Consider the following 22,675-nt stretch of genomic DNA (forward strand, 5'->3'; position numbering starts at 1 on the left):
GACTTTCTTGCCTCTAACTCACCATTAAATATTGCAATTTCTCAGGGTTCAGCCCTAGATTCTTTTTTTTCCTCATGCTTCTTCCTTTTCTCCCTTTGTCAGATATATCCATATCCACAAGTTTACCACCTATAAGCTCAATGATTCTTAAGTCAATTCTGAGCTGAGGATCTTGCATCCCTGTTACTACGGTCATGCTTACCACCTCATCTCCCTCAGGGCCATGCTCCCTGCTTGCTGCACTTGCCGTTCCTGATGCCTTTTTTTGTTTTGTTTTGTTTTGTTTTTTTTGCAGTACGCGGGCCTCTCACTGCTGTGGCCTCTCCCGTAGCAGAGCACAGGCTCCGGACGCGCATGCTCAGCGGCCATGGCTGACGGGGCCCAGCTGCTCCGTGGCATGTGGGATCCTCCCGGCATGGGGCACGAACCCATGTCCCCTGCATCGGCAGGCAGACTCTCAACCACTGCGCCACCAGAGAAGCCCCCTGACTCCTCTTAATCCTTAGAATCTGCCAAGTTTCTTCTTGCCCCACGGACTTTGCATGGCTTCGGTTCCCTTAGCTTGAAATGCTCTTACCCTCTCTTTGCCTAGCTACTGCCCACTCCTTCTTCAGGTCTTGGCCTGAATATCACTTTTTCATGGATATCTTTCAGGTATCTCCTAACCCCCATTACATGATTTAGTAACATACTGAATTTTTATGTCCTACTTTGTGACTATTGTTTTTAATACTGCTTTCCCCACTATGCTTTAGCTCTCTGAGGGCAACAGCCAACTCTATGACAGCCTTATATATATATATGGTTTTTTTTTTAAAGGGGAACTTTATTTATTATTTATTTATTTTTGGCTGCATTGGGTCTTCGTTGCTGTGAGTGGGCTTTCTTTAGTTGAGGCGAGTGGGGGCTACTCTTTGTTGCGGTGCGCGGGCTTCTCATTGCGGCGGCTTCTCTTGTTGCAGAGCAGGGGCTCTAGGCACGCGGGCTTCAGTAGTTGTGGCACGCGGGCTCAGTAGTTGTGGCTCGTGGGCTCTAGAGCACAGGCTCTGTAGTTGTGGCGCACAGGCTTAGTTGCTCCGCGGCATGTGGGATCTTCCCAGACTAGGGCTCGAACCCGTGTCCCCTGCATTGGCAGGCGGGTTCTTAACCACTGTGCTGCCAGGGAAGCCCAATGACAGCGTTATACTAAAACACTTAGCAAAGGATGTATGCTTTGCATGGGGTCTTAATAAACACAATGAGCTGCTTGAGTTAGGACAACAAGGAGCCATTGAAGAATTTTACAAGAATGACCTGATGTGATTGGCTATTAGAAAGTTTATTCCGCTAGCAGTATGGAGAAAGAGTTGGAGAAGGTCTTTGGCTAGAACAAGAGATATAAGTAGGTGGATATTACCACTAGAAACGTACAGCTTCATGGCACACATATGATTAAAAAACACAATTCAAGTATTCCCTGGTCCAGGGGCCCAATGATATTCTCAGCACCCTTTTCATCTCTTGGCATGGTTTACTCCATGTGGGCCCCATTTTCCCACAGTCTTTCTCTTCACGAACAGTAGCAGCTTCACCCTACACCTGCCCAGTGGAAAACAGGGCTCACTTTATGGTTATGTGAACGGATGTCTAGATTGGCCCTGACTGACTCTGATTAGGTCATGTGCCCACTCTGAAATAGTCACTGTCGCCAAAGGGATTCTGAGTGTTGATTGATCAATCTGGATAACAACTATGTGAAGCTGAGGCAGTCATGCACTGGTAAACTGGCTATAAAAATATATATATATTTTTAAAAAGGCCTTATTGTAGCATTTGCCAGTTTCTTTGGTGTACTCCCACCATGGCTGATTTCAAGATGCCTGGCTTGCAGAGTTCCTGAATGTTTAACAATCACCTCTTGCAAGCCAGTTCCAGCAGCTCCACTATACCATCACTGAGCTGAAAGTAGAGCTGCCAGAATCACAAAGACTAATGGTGAGGGAGGGAGTGGGTCTCTAAAAGACAATCAGAATGCTCTTAGACGAGGGATAGGTGCCTGGTTGCCAGTCCAACAAATAAGCCTGCACTCTCCTGCGTAACTTATACTTTGGTGTCGTGATCTCATTTTACTTAGGAATTTTTTTTAAAGTTCTTATATTATTTCCTTGAATAACATTTTTAAGTACCTTGTAATATTCCATTTTGTGAAAGTACTATAGTTTACCATTCTTTTGTTGTTGTATATTTAGGTTGATAGAATTATACATAATGCTTTGCTGGATAAGTCTATGCCTAAAGCTATTTTCCACATTTATGACAGATTTATTGAGATAGTTTGCCTAAGGGAAATTATTGAGTCAAAGGAATGGACCTTTTAATGCTTTCAATAAATACTTTCCAACAGGTGTACAAAATAGTTTTACCAATTTATATCACTCCTGTCATTGTAAGAGAGCAACTATTTTTTTCCACTGTCATTACACATAATTAGAAAAATAATCGATAGAGAATTGACACATCATTTTAATTTTCATTTGTTTGAATTACTGAAAATGTTTAAATGTCTATATTTTTATAAGGTGTATTTCTTATATTGAATTTTCTTACAATTTCCTACTTCTGTGTGTGTTGATCTTACTATACTATTTTCATAGGTATTTAACTTATTATAATTAATTTAATTTATATATGACATATCACAGTTAGTAGTGGAAATTCTAGCACATAGCATAACTTGGTAAATGTTGAGGGGAGTGTTGTATGTGAAACTCTCTACTTCTGTATGATTTGGGGTGACATTAGCTGCTGTAATAGATAAAGAATCACAGTGAGTTAACAGACTAAAAGTTTATTTCTTGCTCATGTCAAAGTTACATATGGTCATTCCTAGTTGGGCACCTTCCATGTGGCCATTCAGAGTCAAAGCCTCCTTCTGTCCCATGGCTCTGCTCTCCTCTTTAGGTCTTTGTCATCATTTCCATTCAGTGAGAGGCTGGCGTAAGAGAATGGATGACAGTATATGGGAAATTTTTATGGATTAGGTCTGGAGGTGCAACACTGCATGTGCTTACATCTCATTGACTAAAACTCAATCCCATGGACACAACTAATTGCAAGGGAGGAAAGAAAAAGGATTTGGTGAACATCTAGCCAGTCTTTGCCAAAATTTCTATAACCTGAAATAGAGAAATCTTTATATTCTGTTTACTGCTGTTACAACATGTATATCTGGGAATAAATCACCCATGTTACTTGGATTGTTTAAAGATTTAAATATGGAGTGGAAAATTTAAAATATTGATAAGAGATATGTAGCTTTTTAGTAGATCAGAGTGGTGGGAAATGACATTGAATGGTCATTGAATGGCCTCCAGTTTAGACACTGAAGAGAAGAGACTGGAAGTTGTCAGACAGAGTGACTTTGACACATATTATAAACAAGTCTTGGATGGGCAACATTTACTCCATGTATAAGGAAATTAGATGTAAAACAAACTGTATAAGGAATTTGTAATTAGCTCAACTGATAAGTTTGATGACTTACTAGAATGATATTTTTAATAGACTATTTTAGCTCATTTTTTAATTTCTACCTACACAGGTAATTAAAGTATACAGTGAAGATGAAACCAGCAGGGCTTTAGAGGTACCCAGTGACATAACTGCCCGAGATGTTTGCCAGCTGTTGATCCTGAAGAATCATTACATTGATGACCACAGCTGGACCCTTTTTGAGCACCTGCCTCACATAGGTCTAGGTAAGGATACAAAATCATAGTCATATCATTGCTTTTCTGTCCCTTATAGTTTGATCATATGGCAAAGATTTTCTTCACTTGTAGAAAAATAGAGGACAATTATGAATAGTCCTTTTCTTTGTTTTTTATTTTTGGGTTGGTAGTTGAGAGAAAAATAAAGTAGCACAAAATGGAAATAAGAATAGAAATATTAAAAATTTACCACTCTTCATGGTTTAAATAATGATGTGTGGAAATTTGGGAGCTAAACCATAGAGTCTAAAGTGATGGAAAGATACATCTCATAATAAACTTCAGTAGCACAATTAACATTTTTTGAGAGGTCAATAAAATATGCTGTTATTTGGACTACTTTTTTTTTTTATAAATTTATTTATTTATTTATACTTGGCTGTGTTGGGTCTTCGTTTCTGTGCGAGGGCTTTCTCTAGTTGTGGCAAGCGGGGGCCACTCTTCATCGCGGTGCGCGGGCCTCTCACTGTCGCGGCGTCTCTCGTTGTGGAGCACAGACTCCAGGCACGCAGGCTCAGTAGTTGTAGCTCATGGGCCTAGCCGCTCTGTGGCATGTGGGATCTTCCCGGACCAGGGCTCGAACCCGTGTCCCCTGCATCGGCAGGCAGATTCTCAACCACTGCGCCACCAGGGAAGCCCTGGACTACTTTTTGAATTGATTGTAGTGCAGACATGGGAAATATCCACAGTGGTAGTCTCTTTATGGGACTGTATACCCTAAATTTTTCTTGAAGAATGAGTAATCCTTCACATTTTAAAGTCATAAACATAAAAAATAATCGTATTTATTTGCAGTTGGAAATATATCTCTGTATTGTGAACTGTAGAGGCTTTTCCCCTCACATCTTTTAATAAGTTATAAAGAATTTTCATTCTTCTGCTAGTGTGGGACAGAATTGGGCGACAATTTTGTCTCCCCTTTCTTATTTTTACAAATACTGCTGTTAAAAAACATGTCCCCATAATAGGTAGATGAGAAAGGAAGGAGTTTGTTATGGCAGTGCCATTTGATTCTTTGAATTTTGTATTAGTTTCCCTTGGCTGCTGTAACAAATTAGCATAATCTCAGTGGCTTAAAACAACCAAAGTTTATTCCATTACATTTCTGGAGGCCAGAAGTCTGAAATCAGTATCAATGGATTAAAATCAAGGTATCTTCAGGGATGAGCTTCCTCTGGAGGTTCAAGGAGAGAATCCATTTCCTGCCTCTTCTAGCTTCTTGTGGCTGCTGGCATGCCGTGGCTATGGCTACATCACTCTAATCTCTACCTCCATGGTCACACTGTGTTCTCTTCTGTCTGTGTGCAGTCTCCCTCTACCTCTCTCTTAGGAGATAGTAGCATTTAGGCTTTATCCAGAATAATCCAGGATAATCACTTCATTTCAAGATCCCTAAATCAATGACACCTGCAAAGTTTTGTTTTGTTTTTATTTTTTTACCATGTAAGGTAACAGTCACAGGTTTCAGGGATTAAGATGTAGCTATCGTTAGGGGGCTATTATTTAGCCTACCATCAACTCCTTTGCATTGTAAGTCAAACAACTTTTAGTAATAAACAACTTATTCAAAATTAATTTAAATAAGTTGTCAATGACAGGACAATTTGTCCCTTCAATTTGTTTAAAGAATTGAGAATTTTATACCTAGGCATGAGAGTCATTCACTTTCTTGCTTAGCTAGCTACCAATATATAAAAATTTTCCTTCGTTTGATACATAGAGGGTTTACACCTCAGAGCAGCATACCAAAGTAAGGTTCAATTCGGATGAGAAGTTTGCCTTTGTCTTATGAAATGCAATAAAGATGATGTTGGCAGAAAAGGTATGTTCTTAGGAGGATCCGTTTTTAAAAGATTCTGGAAAATGGTTCATTTAAAGTTCCTTGCATTCCCTGAACCATTCAGGAAGTGTCTATAGTACTTCCAATTTGAAGACTGCTGTCCAAGGATATGTCAGGACCTGAGGAAGAGGACAGAGGGAAGCCTGTGGAAAAGAAGTTTGGATAGTTCGACAGTCTCCACAGGGATTCTGAACCTTAACCCACCCTCCCACCCCCTGTTTGATAGTTGATGAGCGACAACATGTCAGCTGATCTCCACAGCTGAGCATGTACCTTCCAAGAAAACTTGAATTCTGAAGGTATGCTATACTGGTCCGTGTGACTTGCTGTCTCACCCTCGTAGGGCAGAGAAAGTTCAACATATATTTTCTTCATTGCCATTTGTGACTAATTTAACTTCTATTCATGATCATTACTCTCAGAAATATGGTGTTAACTCTCAACAGATACCTGCCGTAATTCCAAACTATTTTGTTTGCTTATGCTTCTAGAAATATAGCTCTCAATTAGTATAATGTATAATTACAGTATTCTATACTCTTAAATTTTTCTTTTAGAGAGAGTTTAAAAGTCATTAAACATCTTTTGCAGTTATAGTCACTACAATTTATCCCTAACAAAGAGCTTGAAGTTCAGTAATAAAATCTACTTTATAAATCAAGAAGCAGTTTTCACAAGAGACCGCGGCAAGTCATGTGAGGAATAAAAAGATTTGTGCAAGTCTTTTAATGTAGAAGCTTAAAATGGAACATTGAGAATTAATTTGAGCTACATGCTAAATTTAAACTTTTAGGCATTGAATAGAAATATATTTCTCCATTACTGTATTTTCTGGAAACTGCTGAAATAAAATCAAAGATGTGAGAATATTGTCTCATGGCTTCATTAACCATGCATTAGACCAAAGCTTATGAGAAAGAAATTTAGTTCCAGAGCTTTTTTTGTGTTCTTTTTTTTCTCAGATAAAAACTTTATACAGTAGAAAAATTGCAGACACTAATGCTACCCAAATACTAATGTATATTAGATTTGCCACCTTCCATTCCTTTTTAAAAAAAATCTGCTGCTTTATTTCTGTAAGGATACACTGAGATGTTAGATGATAAGAGTTAATGAATATCTAACTAAACTCTTGAGAAACAGTTTTTATTCTTTTTCTTTCTTCTGCTTCTTTAACAATATAACAAGAGAATAACAACTCTTAAGACGCTGTAGTCTTCCTCAGCATCAAATGTAAAACCAGTGTGTCTCTGAATTTTATTTGTGTGTGTGTAGCTTATAAATACTCTTGTAGGAGCTATTCAACCTAAGAGTAGTATTCAGGAACATTTTTGCTATTTGTATATTAAAATGAACTAAAAGAACTAGAGTGGGGTGTTTCTGCCCCTTAAATATGCTGTGCAGCTGCCGATGCCCTTTGTCAATAGAATGAAGTACTGACATATTCAACTGCAAATCTTCTTTTAGTGGTGATGACGTAAAGAACCAAAGGACACATCATTTGCCAAAACTTTGGTGACCAGCTAGTGAGCTCTGCATGTTGTTCAGGAGACATTCTTGACCTCTCTTTGATTAAAATGATTAGTTTTCAATGAATAGAATTCTAAAAGTGAAGAGGTGGTCTATTATTTTAAAAAAATATTTTTAATACAAAAATAAGTCAGCTCACTGTAAATAACAGAAATAAAGATGTCAGGAATTAAACAATACTGTCCATTATTTCACAATGCTGAGATGACTTTCTTTAGTTTCTCTATTTTAACATAATCTCTAGCCTGTGAGTTCACTTGTGTAGATTACCTTCTTTTATATATGTGTGCATCTTTAAAAAATACTGATTATTTTTAGTTTTTTTTTTTTTTTTTCTTTCCACCTTACAGATTCCACAAAAGCTAGGAACTAACTCCCCCTGCCTTTCCCTGTTGCTTTCCTCCAATAGTTTAACAAATATCTGTTGACTGTTTTGCACCAAGCCTGTTTTGTGTGTGGATCCCGGGGGTACAGTATGAACACAATAGACAAAAAGCAATGCCCTCATGAGTTTGCATTCTAGTGGGAGGAGAAAGACAAGAGATACATGACTAAAATGTGCAATCTTTTAGGTGGTGATTAGCACTGGGGAGAAAAGGAAGGCCGGGAAAGGGATAGGGAGTCCAGGGCCGGTTGGGAGATGCACTTTAAGTAGATCAGGGAAGGTGTCCCTGACAGTGTGATGTTTGAGTAGAGGTCTGAAGCAGACAGGAGCAGGTCTTGCACTTAAATAGAAGATTGTTCTAGAAGGAGGGAACAGCAAGCGGGAAGGCCTGGACATGGCAATGTGCTTGTGTTCAGGAAACAGGACTTAAGGAGTCAGTAAGGTGGAAAGTAATGGAAAGGGACTGCACAGAGCTACCACAGAGCCAGCTCATGCAGGGTCTCCCAGGCCATGGAGGGGACTGGACTTTTACACTGAGTGAGGGAAAAAGTAACTGTAGGTCTCTTCGTCAGAGAGCAGTATGGTCTGACTTAGTTTTAAAGTCTACTACTAAGAAGACTCGAACGCAAGTTTTGACCATTTGGAGGCTAAGCAACTTCGTTTTGCTTTTACCTCAAACTATCTGTGGCTTCCGGGCTTGATCCTTGCCCATCTCTCATTTCTGCCAGTCGCGCATGCCACATTGTACCATCTTCATGTCATGGTCTGCACATGTACAAGGCTTAGTGTTTGTGAGATCCTGAAGCCTTGTAGACAAGAATATTGTGACTTAGGAGATAGATGAGAGTGGGGAGTTTTCTGCCTCTAGTTCACTTTAATATCCCAGATAAGCTTAGGAAAGTTTCAGAGACACGTTACATGGTTAATAGATGTGCTACTGTTGTGTGTGAACCATTAACACACACAACAAATTACTAAAGTCAGAAGGGGGAGCACATGACATTCAAAATATGGTTATGGAATTCAAAGTCTGTTTTCAGAATGACACTTTGTGTGGCAAAAAACCCTCCAATTTTATTGGTATTTTTAATATGAATGCATATGTGTGATAGCTACTATTAACGTGCATCTTACGTGTGCAGGGCCCCTACGTAGAGGTTTCACATTCATCTTGATAGACACTCTCAATATTTAGCCTCATAGCAACCCCGCAATGTACATTTATTTCATCTCCATTTTACACATAAGAATACAAAGAATCAGTGATAAGAAGTACCTGGCCCAGAGTCAACCTTGCACAAATCTAGGTACCTGTCAGATTCTCAAGTGTATGCATTTTCTGTGGAAGCAAGTTTGTTATTTCCCCACTTCACTAGGTCAGGCCAGTGTTTTCGGGATTCTGTGGTTGGTTTGTCTCTCTCACTTTCCGTCTGCATCTCTCATGCAGGCTATAAATACAAATTTAAATTCTGAAACCTCAAGAACATTTTCAGACAAACCTAGGTAGTACTGAAATTATTGGAATCAAACTGAGCCAGCCTGGTCCACTTTAGAGCAGAGCCAGCTATTTATCTTGGCTGAGAAGAGGATCACTTTGGAAATGGGCTGTTGTTGAATTTATATACATTGTGAATGGTAATAGGACAGTTGGAGCTTTGAATATGATATCAATATTTCATATCCTCTGTCCATAGTTATTAATATATGCTACCAAGAATTTTCATAGGTAGAGTAAATCATGGAAGGCAGCTAAATATCCTGATTTTGTTACAAATTGCTGATTTGCCTGATTTGGGGTCGTGTTATTATGAGTTTCTAGTACTATGTACAGCTTTATAGACATTGGATTTAAAATACCAGTATATCACCAAATATTTCCCCTTCTCTAATGATAGAACAACCTGTTTTGTAACTGGTGTGTTTTACTTCACAGCCACTGGATGTCACTATAGTTCCCCAGATGGAGTCCCCTGCCTTTACAATTATTGTAAGAGGATGGTGGGTGGGTGGGGGGAAACTTCAGTTTTAAGTCTTCTAGAACTTAATGGGATCCATGTTTGCTTTGCTCCCATTTTGATTCCTAATTGAAGCCATGGTATGAAGCAGCGGCAATTAACACAATACCTCAAGCGCATACCTATAGATTCCTCGGGAAGTGGAATTAATTGTATTTTAGTGTCATTGCTAGGGACCGCTGAGATTTCTATTGTGAGTATCATTGTGGAGTGGCTTTAATAAGCAAAATGAATGACTGCAGGCTTTTAATGAAACCATTTTTATATGTGCAGCTAAACCCACATGATCTCTTTAAGACTGAAGCAATGCACAGCAGCGGTGAGGGAACACTTCACAGCCTCCTGCTTTGAAGCTGCTCCTTCACTTTTTTCTTCTTTGCAAAAGAAACAGAAGTGTTTTTTTCTGTTGTCTGGCACTGATACTGATATGTAGTTGTACTTTCTGTGCTATTTGGAACCTACCAGCCATCAGAGTTGTGACCATCCTCATCACCAGTGGAAATAATTGTGAAACCCTTAGGACATGTGTGCTTCCTTCTCTATCGAGACTTATGTAGCCCTGATCTGAGGGTTAAGGCGACATGTGCTCTGGTAGCACACTAAGGCTGGAGATGGGACATGTGAAGCCAGCAAAGAGTGCTCATAACTAAATCTGCCTTGTGGTCCAACTGATTTTTCCTTTTCAGTATTCTCATAGCCTGAGTTCAGCTCTCATCATCTCTCTTCTCAGGAATTCCTTTAGCCTTACTGTTGGTCCTTCCTCTTGCCTCTGGTCATACCAAAGTTATTCATCTGAGTGCAGACCTTGATTCACCTTGCCTTAGGGTCCAAGGTCCTTTGCAGGCCTTGTAGTACCTGTGACCTGACTACCCTTCCTACCTCAAGCCTTGTGTCTTACACCTCCCTCCTCTAAGTTTATACATTAGAGAACTGCCTGTAGTTGCCTGCATTTCTACTCCTTGGGTTCCTTGCTCATGCTGTTAAGATTCTCAGGAAGCCCTTTCTCACCCATCTTTACCTGGCTAGCTGCTATGCATCTTCCAAGGCTTACTTGGAATGTTAGTTAAAAATAGCAATAAAGTATAACTGTATAATAACTGCTAGCCATTTCCTAAAAATTCCTATGAAAACAAAGATGGAACCCCTCAGCTGTCCAAGCTGACTGACAGCTAACCTAGTGCCACGGTCTGGGGAGAGGAGAGATAGAAGAGCCGTTGGAGGCATCCCACGCTCAGTCTTATGAAGTAGAGTCACCCTTTCCATTTGAGAGCAGGTAGGGAGACACACCTGCCCCTCTCATATGCCTGGGTACAGACTTTGGCTGCTCAGAAGCTACTTGTTTTTTGAGGCAATTGGCATACTTGCTGGCACTACCTTTTCTCATACATCCATTAGGAAATTACAACCTCCCCCCAACACCCCTCCCCCCAAAAAAGAGTGGTGCAGGAAGCACTAGGAGTGATAGAGGTAAATTGTGTCCTGGGAGGTGATTTTCCCACAAGTACACACTATAGGTGGGTGTGGAGAACAAGCAAATCTGGATAAGAAGCAGATTTAAGGCTGTTCAAGCAGGATTATTTACAGTATCAATTAATGAGAAAAATAAAACCTAATGCTATTATAATAGGGGAATGTTATAAATTACAGTATATTAATAGGATGTAAGTTATGCTGCTTTGAATCATGTTTTTGGAGCTTTTCCTTTGAAAACTGATGTGGACAAATGTAAGATTGCAACAGTGATTGAATAAAGTATATATTTTTCACAGCATTTAGGAAACATTGTATATATGTTTATATGTGTACAGTGTTTCCTAAATGCTGTGAAAAATATATACACATAAACTCACATAGTCCCAAAGAAAAAGACAATAATGTAATGTTAAATGCTTATTCCTGACTGACAGTTTTAAAGATGGATTGTGATTGTCGGCTGTGTTTTCCGAATTTTCTGTAATGGAAATGTATTATTTTAATAATCAGGGAAAAAAAGAAATAAACACAGTTTTTAAAACTTATTAAGAGATTTTTAAAGACTTAGTTCAGACAACTTGTTGAAGCCCCAAGTTGGATCAAGTACCCATCTTCTACACTGCTATAACATTTTCTGCAACTGTCTTAATAGTGATCATATTATTAAAACTAGGCCATAATTCCATAAGCAATGGAACTCTCTGTATATGTACATCTTTGTAACCCAGGGTCTAGGACAAATAAATGGCTTTTGAACTAAGGTATACTAAACTGTAAGTTGTTATATCAAGTAGTTCAAAGGATGGATTACAAAGTACATAGAAGGAAGAGACTTGAAAAAGAAGCCAAAGAAATCACATGCCATGCCCAGATGGAAATTTACTCTGAGTCCTTAAAGGGTTCATTGGATAACTTAGAATTCATGGAAGCTGTTTCTAAGCTCTTCAGGTATTAACAGTCAGCTTGAGATAATATATATGCAAACATTTTGTGGAAAAATAAGGCTTTCTATGAATACAAGTTGTGATCATTGAGTCTGAGTTAATATGAGGACTGTTTCACTCTGTTGAAGAATGATCCACAAGGCCTTTATACCCATCAGCTTTCATGTCAAGATTTTCCTATTATTGCACTTGGGAAGCTGAATCTGGCAGTGGCAATTTTCCAGGGAATCTTGCTGGTATTAAGTAGTTTTCTTAGGTTAAGGAAACTTTTAGAAATTGAGCCTTGCTTTATTCTTTGCTTCTCCAGTTTTTGTTTTGCTTGGTCAGAGGCTGTTCATTTTTATCTGAAAATAAGATTGACAAAATGTATGTAGTTTCTACCTAGCACAGAGAAGTACAAGGACCATTTGTCTCCTGGAGTTTCCTGTAACAAAGGTATACAAAGAATTGTTTTCTGGGTGAATTAGAGCTAAAAGCCACTTTTGTTTCTTCTCTTATCAAGTGATGGGAAGAGTAGGGACTCCAGTTTCTATTTGATCCTCACGCTGTACTTTCAGTAGATTCAGTGAAGAAATCCAGGTAGAAGGTCACAGGTGAACACTTTCCATTCTGGGAGGATTGAGGTTTTTTAAAAGACTTTGAAGTTAAATCAACAGTTTCAGAAGAAACTTCTCTCTTCTATTTTTTTTTAAAAAGAAAAAGTTTTGTGAAAATTAAATAGAAAACAGAATTATGTGTAGTTATCACTGTTCGGTAGTATTTCATTCTATTAATGTAAGACTTCACTGATCTATCAGAAACAAAAATAAAACTTAAAGTGATATGAAGCTTTTGTTGTTGTTTTAAGAAAGCTTTTTTTTCACTCTTTTTGAAGGCTTTTTTTCTTTTTTTCCTCCGTTTTGGTTGCTGTCTTGAAGTGACTTAAGACAGCTTCTCTCCTATTTTTCTACCTACGTAAGAGTGATATTTGATCATTGTAATAATTCACTTTACAATCCCTGAAAAATTCTTCAGAAAGCTTTTTAAATAGACTTGTATCTGTTAAATTTTAATAATACATCTTAATATAGTATTTTACATGAATTTATGAAGTTTTAAAAGTAAGGTTTTTTTAAAGAAAAATCACGTTGAATTTATTTGAATTTTACCAGGGGTCATTTCTCAAATGGTAGCTCAAAAAGTCTCTAGTTCATTCTGGGTGACAGCTCCTAATATTGTTTTTTCAAACATTACAGCAAAAAGCCCCTAAATATAGAATTAATAATTTTTTTTGATAATTAAAAAATATAAGTTACTTAGTAGAATTACTGAGTTGGTTAAAGTCTGCTTGGTTTTAGAATGGGGCTATAGAGGAAGAGTCAAGAGAAAGTTATGGGAAGCCATCTAGACAAGGGTTTTGTTTTGTTTTTCCTTTCTTGGGTGTTGGTGATGATGTCTTATACTACGCTTAGTCCTTGGCAAAACAAAGCTGGTCTTCAGCCACTTTTCACCTCCCTTTTAAGCATTTTTCTTTTCCTCTCAAAGTAATCCATCTAGGCATCTCATATCCTCTTGTTGAACTTTCTCCCTGTTAAGGTCTGTATTTAGTTCAATATCTGCACTCTAAAAAAACACAAATTTTGGGACTTCCCTGGTGGCGCAGTGGTTAAGAATCTGCCTGCCAATGCAGGGGACACGGGTTCGAGCCCTAGTCTGGGAAGATCCCACATGCCACGGAACAACTAAGCCCATGCGCCACAACTACAGAGCCTGTGCTCTAGAGCCCGTGAGCCACAACTACTGAAGCCCGTGCGCCTAGAGCCCGTGCTCCGCAACAAAGAGAAGCCACCACAATGAGGAGCCCACGCACCGCAATGAGGAGTAGCCCCCACTCACTGCAACTAGAGAAAGCCTGCGTGCAGCAACGAAGACCCAATGCAGCCAAAAATAAATAAATAAATAAGCTAATTTTTAAAAAACCACAAATTTTCTGTAAGATGTGAATAGCTGATAATCAGGCCTCTTAGGGTTCTTTCAGTTATTTATTTATTTATTTTTAAATTTTATTTTGTTTATCTTTTTATACAGCAGGTTCTTATTAGTTATCCATTTAATACATATTAGAGTATACATGTCAATCCCAATCTCCCAATTCATCAAACCACCACCACCCCCTGCCACTTTCCCCACCTTGGTGTCCATATATTTGTTTTCTACATCTGTGTCTCAATTTCTGCCCTGCAAACCAATTCATCTGTACCATTTTTCTAGGTTCCACATATATGCGTTAATATACGATATTTGTTTTTCTCTTTCTGACTTACTTCACTCTGTATGACAGTCTCTAGATTCATCCGCATCTCTACAAATCACCCAAATTTGTTCCTTTTTATGGCTGAGTAATATTCCATTGTATATATGGGCCACATCTCCTTTATCCATTTGTCTGTCGTTAGGCATTTAGGTTGCTTCCATAACCTGGCTGTTGTAAATAGTGCTGCAGTGAACATTGGGGTGCATGTGTCTTTTTGAATTATGGTTTTCTCTGGGTATATGCCCATTAGTGGGATTGTTGGGTCATATGGTAATTCTGTTTTTAGTTTTTTAAGGAACCTCCATACTGTTCTCCGTAGTGGCTGTATCAATTTACATTCCCATCAACAGTGCAAGAGGGTTCCCTTTTCTCCACACCCTCTCCAGCATTTTTTGTTTGTAGATTTTCTGATGATGCCCACTCTAACTGGTGTGAGCTGATACCTCATTGTAGTTTTGATTTGCATTTCTCTAATAACTAGTGATGTTGAGCAGCTTTTCATGTGCTTCTTGGCCACCTGTATGTCTTTTTTGGAGAAATGTCTATTTAGGTCTTCTGCCTATTTTTGGATTGGGTTGTTTGTTTTTTTGATATTGAGCTGCATGAGCTGTTTATATATTTTGGAGATTAATCCTTTGTCAGTCGATTCACTTGCAAATATTTTTTCCCATTCTGAGAGTTATCTTTTCATCTTGTTTGTAGTTTCCTTTGCTTTGCAAAAGCTTTTAAGTTTCATTAGGTCCCATTTGTTTATTTTTGTTTTTATTTCCATTACTCTAGGAGGTGGATCAAAACAGATCTTGCTGTGATTTATGTCAAAGAGTGTTCTTCCTATGTTTTCCTCTCAGAGTTTTATAGTGTCCGGTCTTACATTTAGGTCTCTAATCCATTTTGAGTTTATTTTTGTGTATGGTGTTAGGGATTGTTCTAATTTCATTCTTTTACATGTACCTGTCCAATTTTCCCAGCACCACTTATTGAAGAGACTGTCTTTTCTCCATTGTATATCCTTGCCTCCTTTGTCATAGATTAGTTGACCATAGGTGCGTGGGTTTATCTCTGGCCTTTCTATCCTGTTCCTTTGATCTATATTTCTGTTTTTGTGCCAGTACCATAGTGTCTTGATTACTGTAGCTTTGTAGTATAGTCTGAAGTCAGGGAGTCTGATTCCTCCAGCTCCATTTTTTTCCCTCAAGACTGCTTTGGCTATTTGGGGTCTTTTGTGTCTCCATACAAATTTTAAGATTTTTTGTTCTAGTTATGTAAAAAATGCCATTGGTAATTTGATAGGGATTGCATTGAATCTGTAGATTGCTTTGGGTAGTATAGTCATTTTCACAATATTGATTCTTCCAATCCAAGAACATGGTATATCTCTCCATCTGTTGTATCATCTTTAACCTCTTTCAACAGTGTCTTATAGTTTTCTGCATACATGTCTTTTGTCTCCTTAGGTAGGTTTATTCCTAGGTATTTTTTTCTTTTTGTTGCAGTGGTAAATGGGCGTGTTTCCTTAATTTCTCTTTCAGGTTTTTCATCACTAGTGTATAGGTATGAAAGAGATTTCTGTGCATTAATTTTGTAGCCTGCAACTTTACCAAATTCATTGACTAGTTCTAGTAAGTTTTCTGGTGGCATCTTTAGGATTCTCTATGTATAGTATCATGTCATCTGCAAACAGTGACAGTTTTACTTCTTCTTTTCCATTTGTATTCCTTTTATTTCTTTTTATTCTCTGATTGCCATGGCTAGGACTTCCAAAACTATGTTGAATAATAGTGGTGAGAGTGGACATCCTTGTCTCGTTCCTGATCTTAGAGGAAATGCTTTCAGTTTTTCACCATTGAGAATGCTGTTTGCTGTGGATTTGTCATATATGGCCTTTATTATGTTGAGGTAGGTTCCCTCTATGCCCACTTTCTGGAGAGTTTTTAAAATAAATGGGTGTTGAATTTTGTCAAAAGCTTTTTCTGCATCTATTGAGATGATCGTATGGTTTTTATTCTTCAATTTGTTAATATGGTGTATCACGTTGATTGATTTGCATATACTGAAGAATCCTTGTATCCCTGGGATAAATCCCACTTGATCATGGTGGATGACTTTTTTTTTTTTTTTTTTTTCGGTACGTGGGCCTCTCACTGTTGTGGCCTCTCCCATTGCGGAGCACAGGTTCTGGACGCGCAGACTCAGCAGCCATGGCTCACGGGCCCAGCCGCTCCGCAGCATGTGGGATCTTCCTGGACCAGGGCACGAACCTGTGTCCCCTGCATTGGCAGGCGGACTCTCAACCACTGCGCCACCCGGGAAGCCCAATGATCCTTTTAATGAGTTGTTGGATTCTGTTTGCTAGTATTTTGTTGAGGATTTTTGCATCTATATTCATCAGTGATATTGGTCTGTTATTTTATTTTTTTGTTGTATCTTTGTCTGGTTTTGGTATCAGGGTGATGGTGGCCTATAGAATGAGTTTGGGAATGTCCTTCCTCTGCAATTTTTTGGAAGAGTTTGAGAAGGATGGGTGTTTGTTCTTCTCTAAATGTTTCATAGAATTCACCTGTGAAGTCATCTGTCCTGGACTTTTGTTTGTTGGAAGATTTTTAATCACAGTTCAGTTTCATTACTTGTGATTGGTCTGTTCATATTTTCTATTCCTGGTTCAGTCTTGGAAGGTTATACCTTTCTAAGAATTTGTCCATTTCTTCCAGGTTGTCCATTTTATTGGCATAGAGTTTCTTGTAGTAGTCTCTTAGAATGCTTTGTATTTTTGCTGTGTCTGTTTTAACTTCTTTTTCATTTCTAATTTTATTTATTTGAGTTCTCTCCCTCTTTTTCTTGATGAGTCTGCCTAATGGTTTATCGATTTTGATTATCTTCTCAAAGAACCAGCTTTTAGTTTTATTGATCTTGGCTATTGTTTTCTTTGTTTCTGTTTCATTTATTTCCTCTCTGATCTTTATGATTTCTTTCCTTCTACTACCTTTGGGTTTTGTTTGTTCTTCTTTCTCTAGTTCCTTTAGGTGTAAGGTTAGATTGTTTGAGATTTTTCTTGTTTCTTGAGGTAGGCTTGTATTGCCATAAACTTTCCTCTTAGAACTGCTTTTGTTGCACCACATAGGTTTTCGATCATCGTATATTCATTGTCTTTTGTCTCTAGGTATTTTTTGATTTCCTCTTTGATTTGTTCAGTGATCTCTTGATTATTTAGTAAAGTACTGTTTAGCCTCTGTGTGTTTGTGTTTTTTCCCTGTAATTGATTTCTAATCTCATAGCGTTGTGGTCAGAAAAGATGTTTGATATGATTTCAGTTTTCTTAAATTTACTGAGCTTGATTTGTGACCCAAGATGTGATCTATCCTGGAGAATGTTCCATGCACACTTGAGAAGAAAGTGTAATCTGCAGTTTTTGCATGGAATGTCCTAAAAATATCAATTAAATCTATCTGGTCTATTGTGTCATTTAAAACTTGTGTTTCCTTAGTAATTTTCTGTTTGGATGATCTGTCCGTTGGTGTAAATGAGGTGTTAAAATCCTCCACTATTATTGCATTACTGTCGATTTCCTCTTTTATACCTGTTAGCAGTTGCCTTATGTATTGAGGTGCTCCTATATTGGGTGCATATATATTTATAATTGTTATATCTTCTTCTTGGATTGATCCATTGATCATTATGTAGTGTCCTTCCTTGTCTCTTGTAACATTAAAAGTCTATTTTATCTGATGTGAGTATTACTACTCCAGCTTTCTTTTGATTTCCATTTGCATAGAATATCTTTTTCCATCCCCTCACTTTCAGTTTGTATGTGTCCCTCGATCTGAAGTGGGTTTCTTGTAGAGAGCATATATATGGGTCTTGTTTTTGTATCCATTCAGCTAGCCTGTGTCTTTTGGTTGGAGCATTTAATTCATTCATGTTTAAGGTAATTATTGATATGTATGTTCCTATGACCATTTTCTTAATTGTTTGGGGTTTGTTTTTGTAGGTCCTTTTTTTCTCTTGTTTTTCCCACTTAGAGAAGTTCCTGTAGCATTTGTTGTAGAGCTGGTTTGGTGGTGCTGAATTCTCTTAGCTTTTGCTTGTCTGTAAAGCTTTTGATTTCTCCATCGAATCTGAATGAGATCATTGCTGGGTAGAGTAATCTTGGTTGTAGGTTCTTCCCTTTCATCACTTTAAATATGTCATGCCACTCCCTTCTGGGTTGCAGAGTTTCTGCTGAGAAATCAGCTGGTAATCTTATGGGAGTTCCCTTGTATGTTATTTCTCATTTTTCCCTTGCTGCTTTTGATAGTTTTTCTTTGTCTTTAATTTTTGGCAATTTGATTACTATGTGTCTTGGCATGTTTCTCCTTGGGTTTATCCTGTATGGGACTCTCTGTACTTCCTGGACTTGGGTGGCTATTTCCTTTCCCATGTTAGGGAAGTTTTCGACAATAATCTCTTCAAATATTTTCTTGGGTCCTTTCTCTCTCTCTTCTCCTTCTGGGACCCCTGTCGTGCGAATATTGGTGTGTTTAATGTTGTCCCAGAGGTCTCTTAGGCTGTCTTCATTTCTTTTCATTCTTTTTTCTTTATTCTGTTCCGCAGCAGTGAATTCCACCATTCTGTCTTCCAGGTCACTTTTCCATTCTTCTGCCTCAGTTATTCTGCGTTGATTCCTTCTACTGTATTTTTCATTTCAGTTATTGTATTGTTCATCTCTGTTTGTTTGTTCTTTAGTTCTTCTAGGTCTTTGTTAAACATATCTTGCATCTTCTTGATCTTTGCCTCCATTCTTTTTCTGAGGTCCTGGATCATCTTCACTATCATTATTCGTAATTCTTTTTCTGGAAAGTTGCCTATCTCCACTTCATTTAGTTGTTTTTCTGGTGTTGTATCTTGTTCCTTCATCTGGTACATAGCCCTCTGCCTTTTCATCTTGTCTGTCTTTCTGTGAATGTGGTTTTTGTTCCACAGGCTGCAGGATTGTAGATCTTCTTCCTTCTGCTGTCTGCCCTCTGGTGGATGAGGCTATATGTAAGAGGCTTGTGCCGGTTTCCTGATGGTGGTGGGTAGAGCTGGCTGTTGCTGTGGTGGGCAGAGCTCACTAAAATTTTAATCCGCTTGTCTGCTGATGGGTGGGGCTGGGTTTCCTCCCTTTGGTTTGTTTGGCCTGAGGCGACCCAACACTGGAGCCTACCTGGGATCTTTGGTGGGGCTAATGGCGGACTCTGGGAGGGCTCATGCCAAGGAGTACTTCCCAGAACTTCTGCTGTGAGTGTCCTTGTCCCCACGGTGAGACACAGCCACCCCCGCTTCTACAGGAGACCCTCCAACACTAGCAGGTAGGTCTGGTTCACTCTCCTGTTGGGTCACTGCTCTTTCCCCTGGGTCCCGATGTGCACACTACTTTGTGTGTGCCCTCCAAGAGTGGAGTCTCTGTTTCCCCCAGTCCTGTCAAAGTTCTGCCATCAAATCCCGCTAGCCTTCAGAGTCTGATTCCGTAGGAATTCCTCCTTCTGTTGCCGGATCCCCAGGTTGGGAAGCCTGACATGGGGCTCAGAACCTTCACTCCAGTGGGTGGACTTCTGTGGTATAAGTATTCTCCAGTTTGTGAGTCACCACCCAGCAGTTATGGGATTTTTATTTTATTGTGATTGCGCCCCTCCTCCCATCTTATTGTGGCTTCTCCTTTGTCTTTGGACATGGGGTATCTTTTTTGGTGAGTTCCAGTGTCTTCCTGTTGATGATTGTTCAGCAGTTAGTTGTGATTCCGGTGCTCTCTCAAGAGGGAGTGAGAGCACATCCTTGTACTCTGCCATCTTGAACCAGTCTCTCTTTGGGTTATTGTAGCATTAATCCTTTAACATAATGAGACTTGGTTGGGGGATGGTATTTATGACAGAACATCTAAATGGGGATGGTGATATATAAATGTAAAAAAATTATTTAATATTTTCAAAAGCCAGATTCTATAATAAGTAAGTTGTATCTCCATTACGAGATGAGTATAAGAGGTGAAAACCTGTAGCTGCATTTGATCCTCTGGATTTTTATTTTTACATGTTTTCTGAATTTTCAATAGAATAGTGCCAGAAATCTTCTTTGAAGGAATGGGAAATATGTCTTTTCTTTCCCACTTACTCTAGTTTTAGCCAGCTTTATTTGAAGACATTTTTCTGCTTAAGATTACCAGGCTATTTTCCTGATGCTAGTAATTGCATTATTGAAATATTTGGTGTTATAGTTCTATGAAATTTTCTGCAAATATTGTATCCCTTATTTTTTCATTGTAGATTGGTATGCTGGGCTTTATTTGTGTGTAGCCAACAAAACCCCAACTAGACTGCTGCTTTTTTTGTGGCTACACATATTACACTAGTTTTTTTGTGACACATTTGTCATAGCTGTTCAAATGCAGCTTGGTTTTTCCATTCTTTGTTTTATTTTCTTTTTTGATGTAATCCAAATTCAAATGATTTATGTTACTTTCATGTGAGGTTAAGATTGATAATAATTTGAAATATTGCCTGTTAAATTCTTTCCCCTTACACTCAAAATGTGGTGGTTTGTTTTCAATTAATTAGCAAATAGTTATCGAACACATTTCAAGATAAAAGAATTTGAGGCAATCAAATTTTGAGAACTGAGGAATGTGAAAGAGATTTGAGCTGATACAGAAAGAATGAGTAGGATATACACAGGGGATGCCCTTCCAGTGGGAACTGTAGTGAAGGCAGAGGCAGTGCTGTGCAGAGGAAGGAGCGGAGACTTGGGGTCAGACATGTGGTAGGCATTCAAACCCTGAGACGTTTGCTATCTGTAAAATGGAAATAGAATTTGCTCTTTAGGTTATCCTCTTAGTTTCCTAAGGCTGCTGTAACAAATTACTGCTAGCTTAAACCAATAGAAATGTCATCTTTTAACAGTTCTGGAGGTGAGAAGTCCAAAATTAATTTCACTGGGCTGAAGTCAAGGTGTTGGCAGGGCCACACTCCTTCCAGGGGCTTTATGGGGAGGCTGTTCCTTTCCTCTTTCAGCTTCTGGTGGCTGCCATTATTCCTTGGCTTGTGGTCACATCACTTGAGTCTCTGCCTCTGTGGTCACATTGCCCTTTCCTCTTATTTCTCTGTCAGATCTCCTTCTGTCTCCTAAAAGCATACTTGTGTTTGGATTTAGGGCCAACCTTTGTAATCCTGGATAATCTCCTCATCTTAATATCTTTCAGTTAATGACATCTGCAAATGCTTTGCCATATAAGGTAACATTTAGATTCCGGAGATTAGGACCTGCCGTCTTTGGGGCCATATTCAGCTTACTTCAGATACTATAAGAATTAAATACAGTAATGAAAAAGGTCTCAGATTGAGATATGCAGAGATGTAACTTCCTTTATTTTTATAACTTGAATTAATTTCTAACTCTGAGTCTCCTTGACCTCTTAATGGCAGACAGTTTAATCTTCTGTTACTGGTTTGCTTTATGGATTGTTACAGTCTTGTTGGGGTAAATAATCAATTCAGGTTATATAAATGAGTTACATACAGGTTTAAGATAACACTCAGTTGAAGGTTAAGACCTAGTTTCACTCTTCCAACACTCTGGTGGGGCATTTAAGTCCCAGGAAGGGTATTTATCTAACTTCTATCCAACTCTTCTCTTCGTGTTCTAGAAACTCTTATTTCTCTCAAGCTTATTGCCTGTATCATAAAGCCCCCTAAATTCATGGTCTTATTTTAGCCCTTCCACACTTCTTCTGGAGAACTTGGTTCTGCAGTGCTCTTTCCTCATACTTGGATGCTACGGACTCATCTTCCTCAGCATTGCACTTAGCTATTGCTTTTCCGCCATGTTAGATGCAGGGCTTCTACTTGAGGGTAGAAGCCTCCTAAGGCTACTCTTTGGTGTGAACCACACACCACCATTAAACTTACCTGGGATTTTATTAGCAACAACTGCTCATCCTGAAAGGGTCCTAGTTCCAGAAGGGGCAGGATATAGGGTCACTGTGACCTAAACCATCCAGTTACTATCTAGCCTCCTCTCAGGCTCCACTCCACCCTTTCCTCCACTAACCCCTTAATTCCAGATCCTTTCCCAGAGGACAGAGGGTGCATCCCTGTATGAGTCAGTGGAGGATTGGCTGGCCATTATTCTCCCCAAGTAATCATATTTGTCAAAGACTGATAAAGTCTAATTTGAAGCTCAAACGTAAAGAAAGTGCATCTCTGTCATTTTTTCCTCTCTGTATAGTTTATCTTCAGGGCAGAACATGTGCTGTTTCCTTAGTGGTAGAGATAGGTGATGGGTACAGTGAAACACAGGTTGGTAAAACAAATAAGCAGACATATTGCTTAATACCTTGCAATTTTCTCCCACTGTGGTTGCAATAAATACAGATACAGTGCGTAGCACATAGTATATTTAATAATGTGAACCTGTGTTTCATAAGGTTGAAAATATCAGT

The 22,675-nt window shown here is 38.7% G+C and overlaps 1 protein-coding gene across 4 annotated transcripts in view; it reads left to right on the plus strand.

The window, feature by feature from the left end:
- The window catches only part of GRB14 (growth factor receptor bound protein 14), a 125,477-nt gene that overhangs the window by 71,890 nt on the left and 30,912 nt on the right, over positions 1-22,675 (plus strand). For all 4 annotated transcript variants that reach the window (XM_060016668.1, XM_060016667.1, XM_060016669.1 and 1 more), the window contains one exon: positions 3,581-3,737. In XM_060016668.1, the coding sequence (XP_059872651.1) occupies positions 3,581-3,737 (157 nt within the window). The remainder of the gene's footprint in view (positions 1-3,580; positions 3,738-22,675) is intronic.

Source organism: Delphinus delphis, chromosome 7 (genome assembly GCF_949987515.2).
Source record: "Delphinus delphis chromosome 7, mDelDel1.2, whole genome shotgun sequence".
In the NCBI taxonomy this organism is placed as follows: Eukaryota; Metazoa; Chordata; class Mammalia; order Artiodactyla; family Delphinidae; genus Delphinus; species Delphinus delphis.